Source organism: Lagopus leucura, unplaced genomic scaffold (genome assembly GCF_019238085.1).
Source record: "Lagopus leucura isolate 7727_CA_CO unplaced genomic scaffold, USGS_WTPT01 Super-Scaffold_100157, whole genome shotgun sequence".
Lineage (NCBI taxonomy): Eukaryota > Metazoa > Chordata > Aves > Galliformes > Phasianidae > Lagopus > Lagopus leucura.
Window position 1 is genome coordinate 30,685,548 of NW_024962334.1, and position 24,040 is coordinate 30,709,587.

The 24,040-nt window shown below is 39.9% G+C and overlaps 1 protein-coding gene across 1 annotated transcript in view; it reads right to left on the reverse strand.

The window, feature by feature from the left end:
• The window catches only part of FAM171A1 (family with sequence similarity 171 member A1), an 84,897-nt gene that overhangs the window by 24,102 nt on the left and 36,755 nt on the right, over positions 1-24,040 (reverse strand). Inside the window, exons 2-4 of the mRNA XM_042889123.1 lie at positions 11,563-11,790; positions 6,539-6,631; positions 1,260-1,418 (exon numbers count right to left, since the gene is read on the reverse strand). Coding sequence (XP_042745057.1) covers positions 1,260-1,418; positions 6,539-6,631; positions 11,563-11,790 — 480 coding nt within the window. The remainder of the gene's footprint in view (positions 1-1,259; positions 1,419-6,538; positions 6,632-11,562; positions 11,791-24,040) is intronic.

The window sequence follows — 24,040 nt, forward strand, 5'->3', positions numbered from 1 at the left end:
TGAGATGTACTCACTGAAGCAGACAGAAGGATTGGAATAAGGTAGCAGACACATTTCTAATTGTAATAGAAAATGAGATATTCAGATATGTACAAAGGGAAGGGGAAGTTTATTTTTTATTTTTTATTTTTTATTTCTTTCCACCCTGAGGGAACACTAGAAAGCTCAGTCACACACCCTTTACTCGCGTGACCTAGCATTCAAAGTCACCTAGATCAAAACATCACAAGTAAACGTATCCTGAGAAACAGTAGGGAGGGACCTCAAGGGGCTATTTAGCCTGCTTCAAAGCAGGCTCTGCTATGCCTATGCCATCCTGACAGGTGATTGTCTAACTCAGTCCAACAGCCTCAAGCATTTGATTCTAGAGTTTAAACAACCCACACCACAGCAAGGTTTTCCTCATCTCAATTGCTTTTGCTGCACTGGAAGTCTATTAATCTCTTTCTAAACCAATACAGCCACAGAGAACACACAGTTCTTCCTTTTACAGCAGTTGAAGCATTTCAAGCCTTCTATGCCCAATTCATCTGTTTTTCTTTAGCCTACACAACACCAATTATTACAGCCAAAACTAACTGAGAAGTGCAAGAAGAATTACAAGCAGTTGCAATCACAAAAAATGTCTTGTGGCTCTGAATTTAATACAGTTTATACTTTTCCTTTGGTGCTACAAGAATTGGCTGTTTTTGGCCAAAGCTAGATTCAAAGGTAATTTAAAAGACAATGGAACAACTCTTAGCTGAAACAACATTATGAAATCCTTGATAATTAGGATTTTTAGCTCTTTTCATATAGTGATTGAACAAGAAATGTTATCACGTCCTCAATATAAATATTCTCTTTTTCTCCTTCACATTAATCTATTTTCATATGTGCAAATGCAATATGACAGATTTGGAGACTTAGCTCAAAACTACAAGTGTAACAAACTTCTCTGTCCTTCCAAGGTTGAGAATCTTTCTCTGTGTTATTCAGTCCTTCCATTTAGGAGGGACCTTGCTCTCTGCGTTAATTTAAACACTGATTCCTACAACTATGATTATCAGCACAAAAAACAGCTGATGTCAACACCACATGAATTGTGTTACATCAAAACTCCTCATTAGAACAGCATTTTGACCGAGCAGTTGAACCAATAATGCCATCCAAATTTTAAAGAATGTTAATTGTAATGGGATGGAAAAAATTACATGGTCAAAAGCTAGTTGGTTCCTGGACCAATATGAAATCAGAGAAAAACCAAAGTGATGGGTTACCTGTTCCATTTCCATCCAATCCCTGCAAGTAAGGGAAACTGTCCACTTCCCAGGGTGAACTGGCTGCGGTCAGATATGCTGTCAAATCACTATAGCTGGTGTTCTCTGGTAATTTCACTGATCTTCTCTGAAAGTGAACTTGTGGCTGAGTCCGTGCACCTAAAAAAAGTTGAAAATGACATTATATCCAAGGTAGGCAGAAAATTTAGGAGTACATATTTATGGAAGCACATTAAGAGGTTGTTTCTTTTAAAGTAGAAATTGCTTGAGAAAGACAGACATCTGAAAGCTATAGCGTACATGGAGGAAAACCAATACTTTTGTGTTTATTTTGCAATTGCCACTGTTTTCCTAGAAGCATCTCTGAGTAAAACCGTTCAGGCAGATTTCCTCAGATCACCTCAAATTTCATGCTTCTTTTAATGAATGCCACTGAAACGAAAACAAAATTTGAGGTGACACGTGTGAAAGCTCAGAGAAGTATCCAGTTCACCATTTTTGTTTATGTTTTGTCTCCTTTGAAGTAGCAAGATAAATTTACGCTCTTTGAAGTGAAGTTCTATGAAACGACAATTCTACTTGCAGTCCCAATTAACTTACATAACTTCTGCACTTTGGTTTTGCATAGCTTTGGCTCTGTACTAGATAACAGTCACTTTTTATTTAAGCCACTGGATAAAAACAATGTCTTGACAAAGCCTGGGTGAAAACAGTTTCCATACCTTCCCATGCAATGAACACATATAAACACAGAGAGATTACTTAGTATGTAATTCCTCATTTTTCCTTCTTCTGGTACAGTTTTAGCAGTTTTTCCAAGGTTGCTAGCTATTAACTGGGGGTCTTCACTGTAATAGAATTTAGGACTGTTTCGTGTACTAGTTCATTTTAAGTCTCATTTGAATCCTGGGTTACAAAGTCAATGGATTTTCCAATGGATGCTTACCATTAATACTGTTCAGCAACACACAGCAAGACTTCATCTGCAAATTTCTGTGTGCTTCATGCAAATTAGTTTTTAAATCAGAAGCTATTGTGTTCTCCAGAGCTCACTTTGAACACTCAAAGAACACTTCCCCAAAGCACAAAATCAAAAGGCTAACATGTTTTTCCCCCTCTCTTTGCATTTGACAATGTGGTTCAAATACGTCAACTCAAAACAGTTTTACTTCTTTTCTCCTATTAGTCTGAGATTGCAGCTTTGACCTTTGTATAACTTCACTGAGACAAAGATTAAAGAGTTTGACTCAACTCCTGAAATTTACAACTACCAATGTCATCATCCAAGTGACTGGCATCTTTTCTTGAATTGTCTTCCAGCAGGAGCTCGAGCTATAAGACAGAGATCAAACTTTGCACCACCAACAAAAAAAAGTCTAGTTGGCAAGCAAGTATATCAAACAGGTGATCATTATTTCTGTCATTTCTTTGGTAATTCTGAAAGAATAAGCTGTAAAATATTTTTTAAAAAAATCTGAAACTTGGGAGTATTTACAGAGGGATCTTAAGACTAGCAGTATTCTTAAACATTTAAGATAGTCATTGAAAAACACACCAGTGAAGTGGGAAGAAATCTCTCTTAGTCAATGTCTAGGTTTAAATGGAAAATGACAACACTCTAAATGAATTGACTAAAGTCAACTCAGGGAAGACTCATCTCCCTCCTGCTTTATAATATCATAACAGTTTGCTGTACTAAGGGACATAATTGTTCAAACTCAGAGATCACTGACCACACTGCTGTGCAGGTTCATAAGCCCCATACTGATAAGCATCCATAGTAACAAAAGAGAAAAAAAAATACAACAAAGAAAAGAATATTACTGTTATCTGTTCCATGTAAAATTTTAAGATTTTCTGCTGTCTAAATATCTGATTAAGAAAAACTGAGTTGCCAAAAACTGGCATTGTATTTCTGAAGATACAAGTAATTAAGCATTAAAAAGAAAATAACCGTTGTTCAATCTATAAACGCAGTAATTAATGGGCAGGCTTTGGAGTTCTCTATTTAAAAACGATTATTTTGTAGCACTGGGACAGCAAAAAGCTCCCAGGGTGAAGCAAGCCTCTATTTCTTCAATTCTACAGACAATGCAAAATGTTCATGGCTAAGTCCCAAACCTGACAGGAAATTTGCACAACACTGAATTTGGATGTAAATTCTAAGGTGTAAGCTACTCAGAAATGGCTTCCTGTGTAGATAGTCTGTGCTTATAGATACAAAGAATTAGTGCAGAATAACTACTTAATTCACATCCTAGATTAACAAGCTGTTTGATATTGAAATGCCCCAAGGAATCTGGTTCCCTTCTACGAGGCCAAGTCTGGGACGTCAGACAAGCTGCTCATCCTCTGCATCTTGCTCTTCCTTTCTCTAAAAATAGGAACAAAGATATTCACCTCTCAGTGCCTCCCAGATGGTTAATGCATTAGTAGGTGTTCAGAGATCTAGGTACAACAGTGAAGACTACCCAAGCTGGGCTTTCTTTACCCCGGGAACACTGCTTTCCCATCCAGCATAATGCTATGCCTCCAGCACACTGCCCCAGCCCCCTAGCTGGCATCTCTCTCTACACTGCTAGAAGACACACCAATGCACTCTTTAGCAGAGGTCATAGGGCACATTAGGGCTTATGACTGGGAATAGATTTGTTGAAGGAATTAGAAATGGTAAAACACATTTACGCTAACCAGATTCTTTAACAGTATTTTTCAGCAGGTCAGTGCTTACCATGGGGAACAGGTCAATATTACAGCTTTTATTATTAAAGATGTCTAGTTTTGACTTACAAAAACAAAATCACACCCAAATAGACTTCACTACAAAAATGCCATGTGAGATCCCTCCACTCAGTGAGTGCCATAAGAGATAGGACTCTGAGCACTGATCACATCTGCTTTAGACATCCACTTGCCAACACGTTAACCATGATTTTAAAGCTGCCATTTCCCATTTTCCAGTGCACATCTCAAGGAGCTCCTATAAGGCATCCCCTGCCATGCAGGATGTGTGACACGTGGCACACACTGGCAGCTGAGCTTCAGTCTATGTGAAATAATATCTGATATACAATCAATTAATGCCCTGATTGCTCATATGTCAGAGACAGATAGAGGGTAGCAATATAGTTCCCACACGCTGAATGCAGAAGTTCAGCTCTTCACTCTTCTGGTATTAAATGACTTAAATGACCCAGGGCTGGCAAGCTCTATCTCCTGCAATTACAGACAGGATGCTGCAGAGAATTGTAAGGCCATCATGAAAATGAGGTTGGCTGCATCAACACAAGCTTCTCAATTGCATAATAAGTTGCTTACTTGATTAATTATTCAAAAACAACCAGTAACTTACTGTACTAGACATGCCTTTCTTTTCCTTTGATTGGTGCTTCAAACACCAGTGTTCCCACTCTGTTCCTAGTATAATAAGTTCTGCTTTGCTCTCTTTTCTGCACTAAGGTGACTCCTGATCAACTCTTTTGCAGCAGCTTGAAATAACTGGGAAATAAATTGGAGAAGTTATAGAGAAAAACTAGGTCACAAGGATTTTGGATCAAGATTAGAGAGGCTTCATTCAAACGCTGGTACAATGTCCAAGCTGCCTTTCATCTAGGTTTCATCACAAGACAATTCCCAAGAAAAGGAGTGTGGGTTGGTACCATGAAATAGTTTTTACTGTGTAGAAAGGGGAGTTGAAATTCCAATTCTTAGAATACTCTGGGTAATATTTTCTTTATTTTCTTTCCCTGTTACACCATCATAATCAGTTATATTATTCTTATTTAAACATGTCTTAAATCAACTCACGGAAGGAAGCAAGATTACAAGGAAAATATTTAAGAGCCTCACTTGGCTGGTAAATGTCCCTCTAGCCCTTACATGTCCCTGCTTGGTTTTTGTGCCTAACTTTTTGTTTCTTTTAAGAAAGGAGATTGTAAAAATGAATATTTTTCTTTTAAGTGTGCTGTGTAATATTAGCTGTGTAATATTATGTGCATGAGGATTGAGTATTTACTTAATCTTGTTAGAATACTGTTAGCAAACAATATTTTATGGTTTGCCCAGTGGAATCCCTTATGATTTAACATGGCCCACTGTCCATCTAATTTATTCCATTATTTAATGTCACCTCTCAAGCAGCAGAATATATGCACCACAGCTGTATTGCTCTCTAGCCCTTCCTGAGCATTCCAACAGCTATGTAATTTTGTTTGGTGCTTTTTCAACTTCCGTCATATTTAGTGCTCTCATTAATGAAAAGCCCAATGTATCTGGATGGGTTTTATCCTAAAAATAGATATTAGGAAGTCATAATTGTATTATACTGCCTTAGCTATAAAATAAGGTTATCTCTTAGTATTACTGAAGGTACTATTCCCCTGTTTATTAACTATCTGCTAGAGTTTAACATTATAGTACTCTTAATCCATGTGAATAAGACAGTTTATGCCCAATTAGCAGTGCTCACAGGAAGCATGTCCCTTTGTTTTGTCTCATTAACGTATCTTCAAAAAGTTCTGTTCTTTTGTTAACTTAACTCAGAGTCAACTGAGTTAACTTTTTGAGACTTAACTCAGCATATCAGGTCAGTTGTGCTAAGGGATGGACTGATGGACTAGATGAACATGTTGGTGACTTACTGTGTAATTCAGAAGTTGCACTGTGCTCAACTGACTGATAGTACCTACAGTTTCTTCTGTGTTTGGCCTTATGGAAAGGGGATCCAGGTTTTATTCTACTAATACAGTGGTTTCACTGTAATATGTGGGGTTGCAGTCAGTCTGCTAAGGGATTCACAGGAAGTAATTAAGGAAAGCAAGCTTATATATTAGCAACACACATGTGAGGTATTTCCAGCTTCTCTATGCCTCTAGCACTCACAGCCGGGGACAAGAAAAATTAAAATCAGAGAAAATTCTTAGGCAATAAGAACACCAGAAAATGTTTACTGCAAGGATGATTAGATGAAGTTAGATGATCTAACATCTACTAGATAACAAAAGAAATTTAATCTCTAGTTCTCAAATGGCACACTGAAGTTCAAGCCTGTTTATTACCAACTATCTTGAATTCCCTAGTCACAGCAATTAGGGATGACTTTTCCAATTAATCGATTCAGTAAAATCACCCCAGAGAGAAACACTCCTCAGGGAACTCATAACAATTCCACATAAAATACTAGTCTCACCCACACTATAGTTCTAAAAGTACCAGACTGGCATCTTTTTTGTTTGAAATATCATTTAAGTTTCAATTACATCTTCCAAAAATCAGCATACCTTGAAATCCTGAGACTATCTGGACTACATCATCATAGACCATTAGAGTAGCTGAGCGTTCAGGAAGAAGGCCAAGACTCAGTGAAGAGAAGACTGTGGAAGAGAAGTCGTTTAAGTGAGATATATCTCACAAACAAAACTTGAGAACAACAGAACACACAATTTTATTTTGCAAAAACAGGCAACCGAAACTAAAATCACATTATATATGTGAGAGAAACCATGTGCATTTACCAATCTAAATAAAGTCATGCATGGCAGCTCAAAGTACAGAAGGGTACAGTGGAAAGCACGGTTTCAGGTTATATTCCCAGCTCCACAAAAAGACTTGTCATTACATAAAGATGAGTGAAACACTGAGTCTGACTGAATTAATTTTTCTGTGAAATTGTATACATCTTACATAAGAAAAATTTTAATGAAACTTAACTTATAAATACTTTGAGACACTTACATAAAAAGTCATAAGGAAATGCAACGTATGGTGAGTAAGTCTGAATAACTGGCTCTAAAATACAGCATGTCCATATTGAGTCACTGCCTACAGTACGGAACCTCTACATATAACAGAATCAGTGTAATTCCATCAGGTGGTATGAAAAGGGATAGTTAAATGGCATTTGCTGCAAGAAATCTGCATGCCATTGGATTCCTTAGAAGGAGGGTGGGTGGGTGCTGGTGCGTTGGGAGGGAATATATGCATACATGCCCAGAGAGTGAAAATTAACAAACAAATTCATTCCAAACTTTCCAAACCCAGCAGACCTTAATTACACACAGACTTGGCCACTGACAACGTCTGATTCCTGCACCCATAAAAACATGTAACTATGAATACAGTAAGAATTAGAGCTTACTGTGCTTCATGCTTGGCTTTCAAAGATAGAAAGACAGGAGGAAATGAATACAGACTAGTCATTTTTGATACCTGGGCACTATCCCATACTTTTATCCGGGAAGTGCTTGTTCCATGCTGAGGTGACCACAAGCTCATGAAAACGTTTCCAGAACTGATGAACAGATGAACAGCACAAGTTCTTCAGACTGTCATGTGGTTTTAAAATTTCCCCGCAGTGAACATGCCTGCCTTCATACCAGAGACCATGCAGGCAATCACCAATGGCATGAAATTTAGCAAGGATAAATGCTAGGTGCTGTGCAGGATGGAGCAATGCTGGACACAGGCACAGATAGAAGCTGAGTGGCAGGAGAGCAGCTCAGCATGAGCCAGCAGCGTGTCCTGGCAGCCAAGGGGCAAATCACATCTTGGGTTACACTGAACACAGCACAGCCAGTTGGTTAAAAGAGGTGATCATCCTACTGCATTTAGCATTGGTGTGGCCTCATCTTGAATTCTGCGTGCAGTTCTAGGCTCCACAGTATAATATAAAAAGGATGTTAAAGCCCTTAAAAGTGTCCAGAGGAGGGCAACAAAGTGGGTAACAGGGCTGGAAGGCCTGGGCTGTGAGGAGGGGCTCTGGGCACTTGGGTTGATCAGGCTGGGATGATCTCATCGCTATCTGCAGCTCTGGCAGTAAGCCGTGCCACAGGAGGTTCAGACCGGACACTGGGAACAATTTCTTCACGGTTCGGGTGCTCAAGCACTGGAACAGGCTTCCTAGCATGGCAGCTGGTGCCCCATGCCTGTCAGTGCTCAAGAGGCATTCATGATGCCCTCATTAATACCTTCTGGTTAGCCCTCAAGTTACTATGCAGATGGACTCTGGTATGAGTAGGGCCCTTCCACCTGAGCTATTCTAGCATAGGTGTTAGAAACAAAAGAGAGGCCACACTGCTATTGCAATTACAGCTGAGAATTTTCTTTCAAATGCTCTGCATGTGAAACATCTATGCAACATAAGTAAGGATGCCTACTGTAAGTAGCACCATGGTCACAAGTACAAAATTTGTTTGTCTTTACTTCAGTAGCTTAATTCGCATGAAGAACGCTAATAAAACTTAGACACCCTGGGGATACAATAAACCACACCAACCCCATTTTTTTTTATGTATGTACCCCATTATAATGCATAGATAATTCCTAAACTTCCCATGGGTTCTTCTGCCCAATCTTTTTTCAGCATGACAAAGATAGGAAATCATTGTTTTTAAGGCCAGAAGGACCACTGTGATGATCCACTCTTACTCCTATGTAATAACAGCCTTTCCTGTTAATTAATTAATTAATTAATTCCTGAATTAATACTGCTTCAGATCTAATAGCTGCACTTAGCTTTTCTACAATATGTTTTTCAGTTTATCAGTCTTTTTCTAAAGTGTCCAGTGGCGAAAAATACACCACAGCACCAGCATTCTAGCACTAATTACAATAGCTGTTAAACTGTGTGTCTTTTTACCTAATAAAATGTATTGAACATCTTCTCAATCAAGTTCTGCTGGATGAAAGACTTTTCTTACACACCTCCTTTTCTCCGTGCAGGTGCTGATGGACTATGAAAAATCACCTCAGGACTTTTCCTATGCTGAACCAAATAAATCAAGCCTGTATAAGTCTTTCCCTATATGCCATATTTTTCAATCCTAAATCATTCTTGATATACCTCTGCAATTTTAAACATTCCTCTTGAATTGTGGATCCAGAATTAGATGTGCATTTACCAGAGAGGCTCCACCAAGAGAAAATGCTGAAACAGTATACCCCATCTTCCTGGTCTTTATTTCTCTTTATTTTACAGATTACTCTCTCTTCTTGCAGTGCTATATCAGAAGCTTATTGTCAACCATGCATCTACTACATCTCTTACATATCTTCTGCACAGCTACCACTTCCCAGATGAGGTCTCCTCCCTCACAAGCATGGCAAGCATTCTCTGATCCTAGGACTAGTTTTTCCCATGGTATGTGTTGGGTGACACTACCACTAGTCTGAATTGGGATAGCTCAGTAATTTCCCCCAAAAATCTGCTTAAATATGGACTACTAGTTGCAATTTTATTTTCTTTCAAATTATTTATAAAGAAAAATCTATGTATAAGCAAGAAGAAATAGAGGAGCACATCTTCCATCATGAACACTTCAACAACTCAAGTGATGTTAAATTAATGAACTGTTAATAAGCGGAGTCATGGCTCTGCTGATAAATAGTTTAATGGAAAAAGAGATCTTAATCTTTTCTTTCTACCATTTATCATTACGTAAATAAATAATCCTCCTTCTTAAGTGGTAAAGAGCTAGTAATTATTTTGGTTAATATGAGAAAAGTTTATTCCTGCTGAACTAAGAGGACAATCCTTGACATTAGGTTCTTAAAGTTACCATGAGATCAGTGGCTGCACAGTCTTCCAGTATAAAATCATAATTAATGTATATTGCCTATGATGGAAGAATTGTGATCCCTCAAAAAAAGTCCTATTGCAGTGCTTTAAACATTATCACCCTGCAGCCTTCAAAGCTACTCCCGGCTTGTGGTTATCATTTCCACATTGAAGTGGTGCAAATAAATCCCTGTATATTTAATTCACCATCGCATACAGGATGGCACATGAGCTTAAACCACTGGTGTGTGTGGAACGCTGCTCAGAATGGCATATCTGGTCTGTGGGACGATGACTACAAGTACTGTTTTTTTCAGGAAATGAAAACCCTGCTGTAAGTGTGTACCTAGGATGTACACTGCAGAATCAAGATTTAAATATGCTGACTGTTCCCCATCACTGAACCCAGATTAAAACCACTAAAAACAAAATTTTCCATTTTCAAAACTATGCTACGCTACTTACAAGCATAATAGGAGGGCATTTAAATATAAATAGTAAGTTTGTTAAACACCACAGACTTTGAAGCTTTACAGTATAAAAAATAATAGCCTAAGTATTTAGGGTTTGAACTTCTATGTCACATTTCCAAGAACAAACCCATTAAATCAACATGAGGGGTATCAAGTTGTAACTTGTTGTTTCTTTAATCAAAGGAAGGATTAAGTTTAGGGTACAGAAAGGATTCTACTCCCAATTAAATCAATGGCAAACGATCCGCCAATTTCAATGGGGGAAGATAAAGGTGAAAGGAATCTATTTTCTGAGTAAAGCTCAGATTTCAGCTGTAGAAATAAAGATTTTGTGGAAACTGTATATAACTACAGCTCTTTAATCTTCAATGACTTACCAAAACAATACCATGCTTGAATCCCTTCCCTCAAAATCAATATTTAAGAAAAAGCAACAAGCAAAAAAACCTAATCAACAAATTCCAGGCCCAGGAAGCATATGCTGTGTTTGAAAGACCTATGGTGTGAGTGGTAAAGATATGAGACAAGAGACCAGAAAAGGTTACAGCATGTTCTAGCCATGTATGATTGTGTGTTAAGGAGTATGTTAAATACACCAGGAAGCTGCACTTCATCTTATTTAAACAGGAGAAAAAAAATAACATTAAGAAAGTTTCTAAATAGAATAAGGTTGGAATGGATCTCTGGAAGTCACCTGCTTTAACCATGCTTTGGGTTGTCCAGTTGAGTCCTGAATATCCTTAGAGATGGACAAAATTTTGAGCCATTTGGACAAGAAATATCATTTAAGTATTATTATTATTATATTTGTCTGCTGATGAAATTAATCATGTTAATTATGTTAGAAAGATTTCCTATGGGACATGGCCAAGAGCTGAAAGTCCAGGGCTGTTTTGTAAACTACAGCTTGCAGCACAACAGTTGTTGCTACACCTTGGGAGATAAAAGAACTAGTACATCACAGCTGTTGAAACAGAGCACCAAAAAACACAGTTCCTATAAGGAAAAAGATCTGGAGTAGATTCATATGCTCTGTGGAGCTGTAAGAGCATCAACAGTTGTTTGAAAACTGACATATCAAGGAAAGGTAGGAGGAGTGTGGATCTCTGCACAGTCCTGATGCCACAGCTTAGCTGAGGAAAGAACCTCCCATTTCTGCAACTCACAGATATTCTTCCTACCACCCAGGACTGCAAGCATTAAAATACATCATACAAAATTATAACTTCCTTTAGATGCAAAATCTTACCTCAGAACAAAAATAAAGATCTCTTACCAGGCAATCTTACAGGTTTCCATGGTGCAGAATTTGGCACATAGGCATGTTTACTAGCAGTCACTATCAGCTGATTGCCCAATTTATACTGAAACTTGAGGAAGGCAGTGCCATCTGCTCCTGAGGTTCCAGATGCAATGGAGATCTGGTTGGTAAAAACCTCAATGAAGGCTTCCGTTACTGGCTGATGTGTGCTGGCATCGCTCACGTGGACTTTCAGCGTTACTTCTGTAATGACAAACAATCATAGTGATCATAATCAGAGCAGCTTCTGCAGGAAGCAAAACTTAGAACATGCTATCACAGCAACAGCCACCAAGACATGAAGTTAACTGCTAACCTCTAAAACTTTGGTGACAGTATGGCCTCTCTTCCTGGCCTGCAACTCTCCAATTCAGGCAGCTGCTCTTTAGAGGTTCTGCAGTCCTGAGGCTGACCATGTGCTGTGGCCCTAAATTACTGCCCTACTGCTAATCCTACCTTTTAAGACATGTATGTTGCACCTATTACCCATACTCAGTTGGCAGCATATCCCCTGTAGCTGGCAATACTCAGCTGATGAATCACATGTCAGACTCATGGTAGCATCCTAACTAAACACACATGCTGCCTAACATCATACTGAGCACAGGACCTTGCCCCGCTGTGCCTCTGCTCCAGCCTGCCCACTCCCCAGAGATGAGCAGCCCACCTGGGATGGGGAGAGGACACAGCTGGGAAGTGAGTTGTACTCTTACACTCCTCCCTAGAGACAAATCTCTCTGGCCAGCAAAAGAACACACAGAGGGTGGTGAAGCACTGGAACAGGTTGCCCAAGGAGGTTGTGGATGCCCCATCCCTGGAGGCATTCAAGGCCAGGCTGGATGTGGCTCTGGGCAGCCTGGTCTGGTGGTTGGTGACCCTGCAAATAGCAGGGGATTGAACTGGATGATCACTGTGGTCCTTTCCAACCAAGGCCATTCTAAGATTCTATAATCAGGCAGTCATGAGGAGTGAGAAGGGCTCAGGGGAATGCAGGCTGTGATACAGTCAGAGATTTTGAACCTTCCAGCTGGTACTGTGCTTCTCTGCTGAAGCCTAACCAGGGCAGTGAAACCCTAAAGGATCAGGTCGTTATCCTCAAAACAGGGCACAAACAGGTTGGATGTAGAGTGCTAGCAATGGGCAAGAGAGAAACACCTTGCCTGCCTCTGTTCACTTGCCTTGCTTCCAAAGGAGTAAATACATCGCAGCACCTAGTGTTAGAAGTGGCAAGCAAACATCACATGTGAATTAGCCATCCCCATGCACGACTGGAGAGTGTAAGTGGTGGAAAAGTGATTGTTAAGCCAGTCAGGAGTATCATACATATTGCAGACATACAGTCAGAAGCCAACACAATGAACTACATTTTACTTGAGTAATGCACCCTCTTCCCAGAAACAAACTGCTTGTTTAAATGTTTCCAGATGCACAGTATTTGTCCACTTTAAGACACCCCTGTGATTAAACCACACGTTGTGTCACAAAGCTTCTGCTGCACAAAGCAAAGCTAGTGCAAGATGGTCCCTCAGAAAGGGACCTTCCATATTGATACTTTTCCCTGCCTTCAATAGTTCCTCTGTCTTATGCTGTAAAGTAGCAGCTGTTGCCTCTCCAGTAACTATGACTTAAATGCAATGCTGCACTGAAAAGACCCAGCAGTGCTCTAACAGCCTCAACCAGACCAGTCCTTGGATTGTTTCCTTTATGGTTGCCCATTCTCCTAAATGAGTGCCTATCTCTTTTCTCTTCTCTCCCTTTCTCCCTACACTCTTGACCTTGCATTCACCTTTGGAAATTATCTTCTTGCATGAACTTTCCTCCCTCGGCTTACTTCATCTCACAAGGTTGTGCTGCACAGTATTTTGTGAAATCCCTCTTTTTGGTGTCATGGAAATGCAGCCACTAACAAGTGAGATGTTCACTCTCCATGCATAACTCATTTCTTCATGTTCTGCCCAGAAATGAGAACAGGACTTCATTTTCATATGTATTCAGAAACACAGTAATTTCTATGGAACAGTATTGGGAATAAAGTTCTATTATATTAATACTGCATATTAGGGTATTAAGAAATTATTTTCATATAAAACAGCAAGACATCACATCAAGAAGAACAATGGAGAGCTCAACAAAAGCTAGGTTGTGAATTTCGGTAGTGACATGACACAGCTGAGTAAGCTGAGAAACATAACACAGCACTATAAAATTTAAAAAAGGACATCATGATCTAATACAACCCTTCAAAATATCAGTATGTCTATCCTAAGGGCATTTTAGCTATAAAGATATTGGGTCCTTTAATAAGCAGAGACCTTCTGTCTAAATCCTAGAATACACAAGTATTAATATCAGGCAGCCCAGAACAAAAACCCCATTAGAGAAATTCATCATCATCACAGCCCTCGCCTTAGAACTTGGCAGTGGATGATGCCAATTTGGTGGGGATCAGCATGAAATACATTTTAGCTATTAAAGACTCTGGACTTGTTCCCAGTTTCACATTTAATAGTCAAAGAAAACAACATATATTGAAAAAACAGTGTACATACACTGGTGAATATATACAGAATGCCCCCTCAGAAAACTTGCTTGATGACCAAAAAACTTGTGGGATTTCATGCATATGAAAGCCACAATAATAAAAGGAGGCATTCATGTGTATCTATGTATTGATGAATTCTATATGTATTTACAAACATGAAGACAAAAAGCAATACAAGTTTTTATTTTCAGAACCCATAGGAACACTGAGATCTAAAGTCAGATAGCTACTGTGATAATAATCCCCAGAACAGATGTCGCTAAGAATAATGGATCATGTATTAAAAGAAAAGCAAGAGAGTAAGACAAGCTGAACATCATACATAACCAGTCTCAGTAACCTGTAAGTAAGCCTTTCCTAAAACAACCATACATAAGGAACCATGGAGCAACACTGCTCTCTCTGTTAAATAGTAATCAAGGAAAAAAATTAGAAATAACTCAAGTTTCAAACCTATTTGATTCCCTGTAGATAACATTTTAGAATAGGAACTATGACTAAAATTGATTAAGTGATGAAGAGCGGTAGCCAGCCATGAGTATCTCCAGAAGGAAATTCATTTCTCTTTCGTGCTCTAGTTCCCTATTACAAGCTTCAGCCTGCAACCACCTCTTTCTGATAAGGAAAGGCAGGAGTTTCTAAAATGCTGTTTCCAAATGACAATGATGAAGGCCTGAAGAAGTCCTGATGTCCTGCTACTAAATCACTGGGGCTACTTCTACTCTTTTATTTAGATTTTTTTCCTTGAGAGAAAATCCTAGCAGCTTGAACAGCCTGCTTTCTTTTCATGCATTATCTTCACTGACATACACACAAAATGTACATCATTTGCTTAAATTAAGGGTTTTTTTTAATATCATACAGTAGCTTCTTTTCCTTATCTAATGCAGCAGTGAAGTCATGGACACTGAACCCTCGTTATCACTTTGATTCCCACAGCAATACAATGACCACAAGCTTTAAACTGAAACTGTTGAAGAAAACTCTCTCTAAAACATTGACAGAGGTAAGAACTATCTACAAAGAAAGATTACCATGAAAACAAACCTCTGCAGTACATTTCAGAAGCGTGATGAGGAAGGTCCTGGAAGTTGGAGGCATACGGCCAGTGCTGGTGCTTCTTTGCTACGCTGCCAAGCAGAGATGGCTGAGGTAACAGATTCCAGGCTGGTGAATTCACAACTCTGACCACCCCCATGCCCCAGACACGCCAGCTACATTCACAACAGGCTATGCCTATAGCTCTAACACACCTGGCTCCTGACCACTATGGTGTGAATGGGACTCTTTTGGACCTGAGCTGTCATGCCTGTGGTGTCCTATTGGCTCCCAGTACCACTTGGGCATGCACAGGTAGAGCCAGCAATCATCTGCCACCACCAGCACACACGTGTGCTGCCACTGTATTCTTACAGCAGTCTTTCATGTCCAGCGCACGAGCTGGTTGTTATCACTGCTCATTTCCACTAGTGAACATACCTTGAATGGGCAAAAAGAACGTGTGTCCCTGCCTAGCACTGCAGGCAGAAATGGGCCACCATTAAACAAATCGAGCTATTAAATAAATTGAGCAGCCTGGAAAACCATGCAACCCTATCTTTGGGAAGTGGGAAAAGCGGGTAAGTGGGAATGCAGCAAATACAGGGTTAAATCCCATGAAGATCAAGGCTGCTGTTTGTACATGGACAGGCAAGTAACTCTAGCCTAAACTCCTTGTATTTCTGTCTTCCCTCAGCAATCACTGAAAAAACTGAAAACAATCACAGCTTGTTTTTCAAATGAGAGCAAACCAAAACTACCAGTTACAGTAAAAACAGCTGCTTAAGTGCAACTCCGTTTTCCTAGTACTAAATTTATTGTCATCTATATAAAGAAAAAATAGCATCTCCAAGGTTATAATTTGGGAAAGTGAAATAGTGAAATAAAAGACAAAAAAAAAAAACACAAAAAAAAACAACCCTTCCATGTTAGCATATTAATGCAGAATTCCATCTGTCCACTTAATCTGATTTCTGAGATTTTACTAAGTCTAAACTTTCCCTGAGCAATCCCCCTGTGCCATCTGCTTTATGAACCGTGCTGCCTCCCCTGAAACGCAAGTAACCTTAAGACAACTACTTCCATAGTCAAAACCCCACTTTTTGGATTCCCAACCCTCTTTGTGAACACAGTTTGGGGATGACTTAAGAACTGATATCAAAACTCCTAAGAAGTGAAAAAAAAACCCCACACTGCATTTTCTTGCTGTTTTTCAAATAAGCCAGTAACATCATACAGAAAGAAAAACTCCCAGTGATGGCACACCATCAAATCTCAAACACTGAAATAAACAGAATAAATGATGACAATGACTGAGAATCAAAGATTACCATCTTACTTAGGTCCCAATCTTACAATCTGGTTTCCGTGCACACGCTCCTCTGTCAGGCAGACTCCTCTGATGTCTGCTGGACAGATGATCTCTCTTTCGGGAACAGGCTGACATAAGCAGCCGTTAGCACTTATCTTTTCCTCTGGAGGTCCCTATCCATGGACAATGTCAGGATATTACCAAAGAAAAATATTTAAGTTATCTAGTTTTGATTAGAGAAAGAAAACTTCCTGTCCATTAAAAACAAAACAAAACAAAAAACAACAAAAAAAAACCCAAGCACATAAAAAGCCCCACAGAAAACAACACTACAAACTTTATTTTAAAGTGTATCCTCCTCTCAGTTAGAGTTTGCTGGCAGCATGCCTGTTTTTGAATCCTACAAGCCAAACGGATAAGCCTTTCTGCCTCCTAACCTCTTGCCCATGTGCAAGGTCACCTCCTCAGTCAAACAATAGGATTTTAATTGTTCTAAAGGAAACCACTTTCCTAGAAAAAGAAGTGTTCACATCCCCTAGCCACAGATGCCAACTCAAGCATTTACGTATCTTTTTTAATGTATTTCATCACAAAGTTTCTACTGAAAAATGAACATCAAAATAGTAGCAAAGTACATTCATATGAGAAAAAAGAAATGTGTGTATAACATCCCTCCAGAAACAGAGACACTGGTCTTAACTGATGTGGTCCCCTGAAAGCATGTTGATGTGTACCCGCACACACAGTAAGGTGGGCACACTTGTGGAACAGTCACCATGTATTCAGATCATGGTCTGGTCCTGCAGAGAACTTACAGAACATGGCACAGCAGAGCTTTCCCCACTGCACAAGTGACCAAGCTTTCATCAGGGGTCAGTGTCTGCCACCGACCTCTATGAAGCCAGACCACATCAAGGAAGGGATGTGAAGGTCTGCTTCTACTGGTCACCTGTTTAGAAACTCCTGACAGCTAATTTCACAAGATGAAGAGCTATTAAACGGAATGATCACAGAATTAATGTGATTCTCTCTAATTTAAGAAGAACAACATCAAGTAGACAGATCTCCACTTCCCTCTGTCCACAGCACTGGTCTAGTAAGGACCACACGACAAGGCTCTGTTCTTAGGCCCTAACAGAGGAAACAGAGGAGTTCAGAGAAGAACTATGAAAAAATCCAGGAGAAAGAAGTTCTGAGACTGGCCATCTGAAGAGCCCAACCTCTTCACGCACTGTGAGAGAAGGCTGGATCACTGAGCGCAACATGGAAACTACAGAAAATGACAGTCAAGGAACTTCTAGGTTTGCCAATCGAGATGCTGTATGACCCAGCAGCTTTACACTGAGTGTAAGCAAAATTCAAGCATAATTGCTTAGTGGGAAGAAAACTTGAAAAGAGAACAGTTTACTAGATGGCAGATTCACCAGGGCTGAAAGACTATGGGAAGGTTAATTTTCTTCTTTGAAAAACAAAACACTTGCAGTTGTAGATATTTAAGGATTGTAATTGATGTTTAACTCTAGAATTAATCAAATTGTTTAGTTCCAGAATGTTTATAAAGCTAGATCAAAAGCTTGTGGCAATTCTTTTTAGCACTGCAGTCTGAATTTAATAAATACTGTTCTGCTTTACATGGGAAAGAAGACTATCAGAAGACTGTCAGTACAGACCTCTGCAAGCTCTGAGCACTTGTAGTGCAAGATTTAATTATAGTTATCAGACCTTAAAGGGAAGATTTTTTTCCCCAGATACACAACTGACTGACCATATTTTTTTTCCCTGCCATTGCTCTTCTTCAGAAACAGCAGAGGTCTGATGTACAGAGAGCTGCAGAGCCCGTTCTCACAGCTGGAGCAGACATCCTTTATGTCCATGAGATGCCTGACGGATGCACCTTGCTTGCCCCATCTCAGCAGACAATCAGGAGCTGGGTTGACCACTTGCTTGCAGACCTCACTCAAGGCCTTCTTGCCCGCCTCTGCAGCACAGGATGATTCATCTATATTTTCATCCAACATTCCTTGCCACTACAAGTGCCTTGGGCATCGCTGGCACTGCTGTTTATTCCATAGTGCACAGGAATTTAATTTCCAGAGGACTGAAATGGTTTAGCCTAATTAAAATAACTGAACGTGATACTCAATATTCAAATAAAGCACTGTAGTCTTATGTGAAGGTCAGGCAGGTGCCCTACTGTCTCTTCAGGTTTAAAAATCTATTAAACAAAGCATTCAAAAATTAAAATTGAGAAATACATCCATTTTTCTCAAAATACATTATCTACTAGTGCTAATGCACACATTTACATAGGATTGTCACAAAAGAAACTCTGCTAGAAGAACTAGAGCACTTTACACAATCTCCCATGACAACCAGGCTACTACATAACTACGTACTCAAGGGAGGGGCAGCTGAAGGATAATAAAATAAAGACATTCATCACACGAGTGTCCAGCATTTGAAAGAGGATTTGCATATCCTGACCTGCTAGATCCAAGAGTATTACCACCAAAATTAATTTCTTGGCAAAAAAAAAAAAGTAGGAATTTGCTTTAATTAAAAAAAAAAGTGAGGGCTATATGCATAATGCCCAGATGAGACTCTGATACCCTATTGTTAAGTGATTAAAAAAGCATTTATAATTAACTTGAAACTCACACGGCTATGAAACTCATGAATAGCAATAGTTGCATTAACAGGTCTGCCTTTGATCTCTACAGGAACCATGCATGACACAAACTAATTTCATTTCCAAAACCATGTATTTCAAACATGGAATTATCTAAAGATACTGTCGTGCAGCGCAGATGGAAGTTGAGTTTCAAAGCTTTATCTTGCCACACGCATAATGCATTCTTTACAAGACCTGAAAAAGTAATCCCAGCATAAAAACCTCTCTTTTTTCCTAATAGAGTACTTTGAAACTGTTTGGAGATCAACATGGAATGAAAAGTTTACGCATTGATATTTTTCATTTGCTCAGCATTAGAATTCTCCCCTGATTCAAACAAGCCTGCAGCCGATTTTGCAACATCAGCTCTGAGATATTTTAAGGATAACAACACATTGAGCTCAACTGCTGCACAGCTCCCAGGGATTTTAAGCCACAGTTCTACCTACTGTATTATCCGCAGTTTGAGGAGGGGGGCTGAAAGGGTTGTATGTGGCTGTACTGAATGGATGTGTTATGTCTTCTTGGAACGGCTTCTTCCTAATTCTATAAATAACAGCTGATGAAAACAATTTAAAGCAGATGTATTTCATGTTTAATTAAACCTGTGTATGTGTAATGGGGCAGGGAGAGGACAAGCACATTTTTATTTCCAATCCTAATCTACTTATTTCCTAAATTTTCCTGCAAGCCTAGATGTCATTTTGGAAGAGCGTATTTTTAGTTTTTTGCTGGTTAGTTTTTAACAAAGCACTACCAGCTCTGACAAACCCAGCTGAAGGGACTCTCCACCTACCAGCAGAGTAAGCTGTGTTCCAGTTCTATCAGAGAGCTCCACTGATGTCAGCTAATAAACGTACAGGGACAAATTCCTGTGTTAAAATTTTATTACAGTTTTATCTAGGCACTTGCACGCTCTCTTTTTTTCAAGTGACTAAACAGTCAATTTATATGCAGTTCACTCCCTGAAGAGGTTATCCCCAGCTGGCACAGGCAGATGAAAGAGGTGAAACCACACATGCTAACAACCTATTGCTCCAGCCTAGCAGCTCTGAGCCCAAAGGGCTCTGCAGTTGAGGGCCAATGTACTGCAAAGCAAACTCTCCTGCCTCTACAGCACGCTCTTCCTCTTTCTGCTGAGCTACCCTGCCGTCCATTGGATCCGTCACCGTGCCAACCTCATTTACTAACACAGCACAGCACCAGCCTAACAAAATGAATTGCTCTCTGCCAGGTTATCAAACCAAACTGCTGAAGTAAAGCATCCGCGAGTGCCAAAGTCAACAGACTGGGCAGATGCGGAGGTGGAAAGGCACCAGGTCTCCTGGCCAAGGGTAACAGTGGGGCAGAAAGGAAGGGGACCACCCCTCCTGGCTTCTGCACAATGAAGTCACCTCAGCCATACCACCAACTGTACTTCCAGAGCCCTCCTCAAACTGCACCTACACTACCACTTTGGAAGGACGCCTGTCACTGTCCGTATTTACACATCCCTTGGGTGAATATTTGGCATGAACAGTTTCAGCAGATCTGTATCTGCATAAATCCTAGATAATTGATGGTTTCTTACTTCAAGGGTAAGGTACCTGTACTACAACAGTAACTCCAGGCCCCCATAAGGACAAAGAGCTCATGACAGTGACAGGAAAGGGCTTGAAATGGAGCAGTGAAGCCTTTCCCAAAGGCTCTATGCAAGACTTACAACCTCTCCTGAACACCTAAAAGCCTCTACAGCCACAGTTGGCACTTGGGGGAAGGAGGTTGCTGGTGATTTCTCCTAAACCCCTGACATACGCCTGCACTCTATGTCTATGTGCCAGTTGCCATAGCTTCTTTTGGTTTTCTTCTCATCATGGCAACCAGGATTAATTGCCCCACTTCGCCTGGAACGCAAAGTATCTTCCAGAAATATTTATTATAACTCCAAGTTCCTGAGATTTTTCTGATCCACACGTTTACGTATCTTCACTCGGAACAATCAAAAAAATTAACTTGTGACCCAGGTCTTCTAGATAATTAATAATGACTTTTCTTCTCATAAAGAATGCTTAGACACTGGACAAGGTTTCCCAGGGAAGTGGTGGAGTCACCATCCTTGGAGTCTTTACAGAGAAGGCAGATGATGTACTAAGGGGCATGGTTTAATGGTGCAATATTGATGGTAGGTAGATGGTTGGACTAGATGATCTTAGGGGTCTTTGTCAACTCCAACCATTCTATGATTCTACGACTAAGACTGAATAAGAAAAGACCCCTTCCTCCTAATACCACAAAGTCCTCTCAGCTTGACACACAGTCATTTGTCATTGCCTTTTGTTTACTCCTTCATCCAACCTCAATCATGCAGAAGAAACCTCCTAATCCAAGTCAATACATTTTTCAATTAACATTTTTGAACTGAGATGTTGTACTGTCTATATTTTAGCTGTGATGGCTGCATATATATATATGCAGAATGCAACAACTGACTCAGCAATCAAAGCTCATTTCAGTTTAAATTATTGTAATATTGATCTCAATTGTTGGCAGGGGATTAATTTTATGGCTGTTACTATTTCATGAGAGAAAAATTACTAATCAGACTAACACTGAGAATTTTTAAACATTACTTTCCATTCCTCTGTGCCTGAAGTCAATTATGTAAATCAGTAGTTATTGGCTCTTCTGTAAGCTCACGATCTAAGTACAGGCACAGTTACACTTGCAACATTCATCTTCCTTACAAGCTCATTTTCTATAGAAAATACAAGGCAAAACCAGAAAGTTTGATATGCTTTCTTACATTGCTCTCTGTGTCCAAAAAGACCACAAGGAGCACACCCTTGTATTTCTTGCTTACCTTGCAACACTGTGGTACTTATAACAGTCCTACAACTACAACTGCATCTGGAAGACAGTCTGACATGCTGGGAGTGCACAGCTCAGGCTTTGGGGAAGTGACTAGGAGGAGCAAAGCCCTCTGGGAAACTGTCGGCCTGCAACGGGCCTGAAGGGCTTGGTATTCCCCTGAAAGTTCTTGGTTTTCACAAACCAAAATACTGAAAAACAATGCACCACAACATAAGTGACTGATCAAACAAATCTATGAGTTCCGATTTCTCTTGAGAGATAATCTCAACACAAAACACCATTGTGACCATTACACATATGCAACAGAATAAGGCTCAAGAGGAGATGGGCAAGGATGATGCACTCACGAAGCTCAGGGAATAATGCAGGGTGTGCCTGACCACAGCTGCTGCAAACAAAGCTGAATTTATGTCAACACAAGCAGGACTGGAGGGCGGCCTTTGTTTCAGATAGACAGCTATGTCAGTGGAGTGGATCAACTGACTACATCATAGTTGAGTAGATGAAATGTTTCTTCTTGAGTTCATTTTAAAGTGCACAAATGTCTGTCACAGTCTGCCAGCCCAATGTATAAAAACTGAAGAACTAACAAAAGAAATCTGAACAGAGCACTGGGCTTGAGCTGGTTTCAACCCATGTTTTATTTTCCAGAGAATGGGGACACCCAGCATTGTGCCAGGATGCACAGAGACCAGTACCTGGGGTCACACTGGGTTAGTGACTGACCTATCTACTACCACTGCTCTATTTTATTCGCTACCAGTAGCTTACAATTGTATTCTGATTTCAGTATATTTTCTATCATTGCTATTTCAAGAATTCCAAATAGCCATAAATCTCTCCAAATAAATACACGCATTATGAAACATCATACTCTCTCCAGGTGAAGCATCCAAAAGAACCCAGTCAGAGGACAGAAGTCTGATGAATGCTCAGACTATGTGCTAGTTTATCCATTTTGGCAAGAGGAAAGGGTTACTACTCACACTTCAGCATAAACCCACTTCAGATATTTATAGCTGTAAACATCGCTCTGCTTAAGCACTCTCCCACAACACAACTTCCCTCAGATTCCTTCACTTTGTGTCTTCTGCTTCTTATGATCCTGTTGGAAAACACACATCTGTTTAAAAGTAACACTAGCACTATGGCCTGCTGGCATTTGCAGTTTGACAAATACATTCACTTTCCCATTAACAAGCAGATACGTGTAACTGAAAACATTCCAGTGGCTCTCTGCTTCCTTGGCACTGACATCAACATGAATGTTTTGTAGGCCATTTAGGCTATGTGTTAAGCTAACATTTTAAAGTATTATTCTGGTTTAAACAAACAGCTGTATAGTAGGAAAGAGTTCTACTGCGTACAAGCAATATTTAAAGGGGAAGCAGAAGGAAAGAATTTCTAAGTAGCCAAGTAATATGACACTAAACTGGCATACAGAAGTTCTATTAACAGGATCCACTGGGTGAACTAATAGGCAAATGAAAGAATACAAATAAAAGAGCAATAACTGACTTCTGAAAGGGCAAAACATTTTATTATGTTGTACCTAAGATGAATAGAAAGATGACAGGTTCATGTATGTTTGATGACCCTTATGGGTCATACAGTCCAACTCCCCTGTAGTAAACAGGGACACATACAGCTAGATCAGGCGCTCAGAGTCCCATCCATCCTGACCTTGACTGTCTCCAAGATGGGCATCCACCACCCCTCTGGGCAACCTGTGCCAGTGCCACACCACCCATATTGTTAAAAACTTCTTCCTTATATCCAATCTAAAATTCACCTCTTTTATATTTCCCCTTGTCCTAAGACAACAGACTCTGCTAAAGTGTCTCTCCCCTTCCTTCTTACAGTCCCCCTATACATACTGAAAGGCCACTCTCAGGTCTCCCCAGAGCCTTCTCTTCTCCAGGCTGAACAGCCTCAGTCTGTCCTCATAGGGCAGGTTTCCCATCCCTTGGGTCATTTTCTGGACAATGCTCTCCAACAGTTCCAGTCTCTCCTGTACTGAAGACTCCAAATCTGGACACAG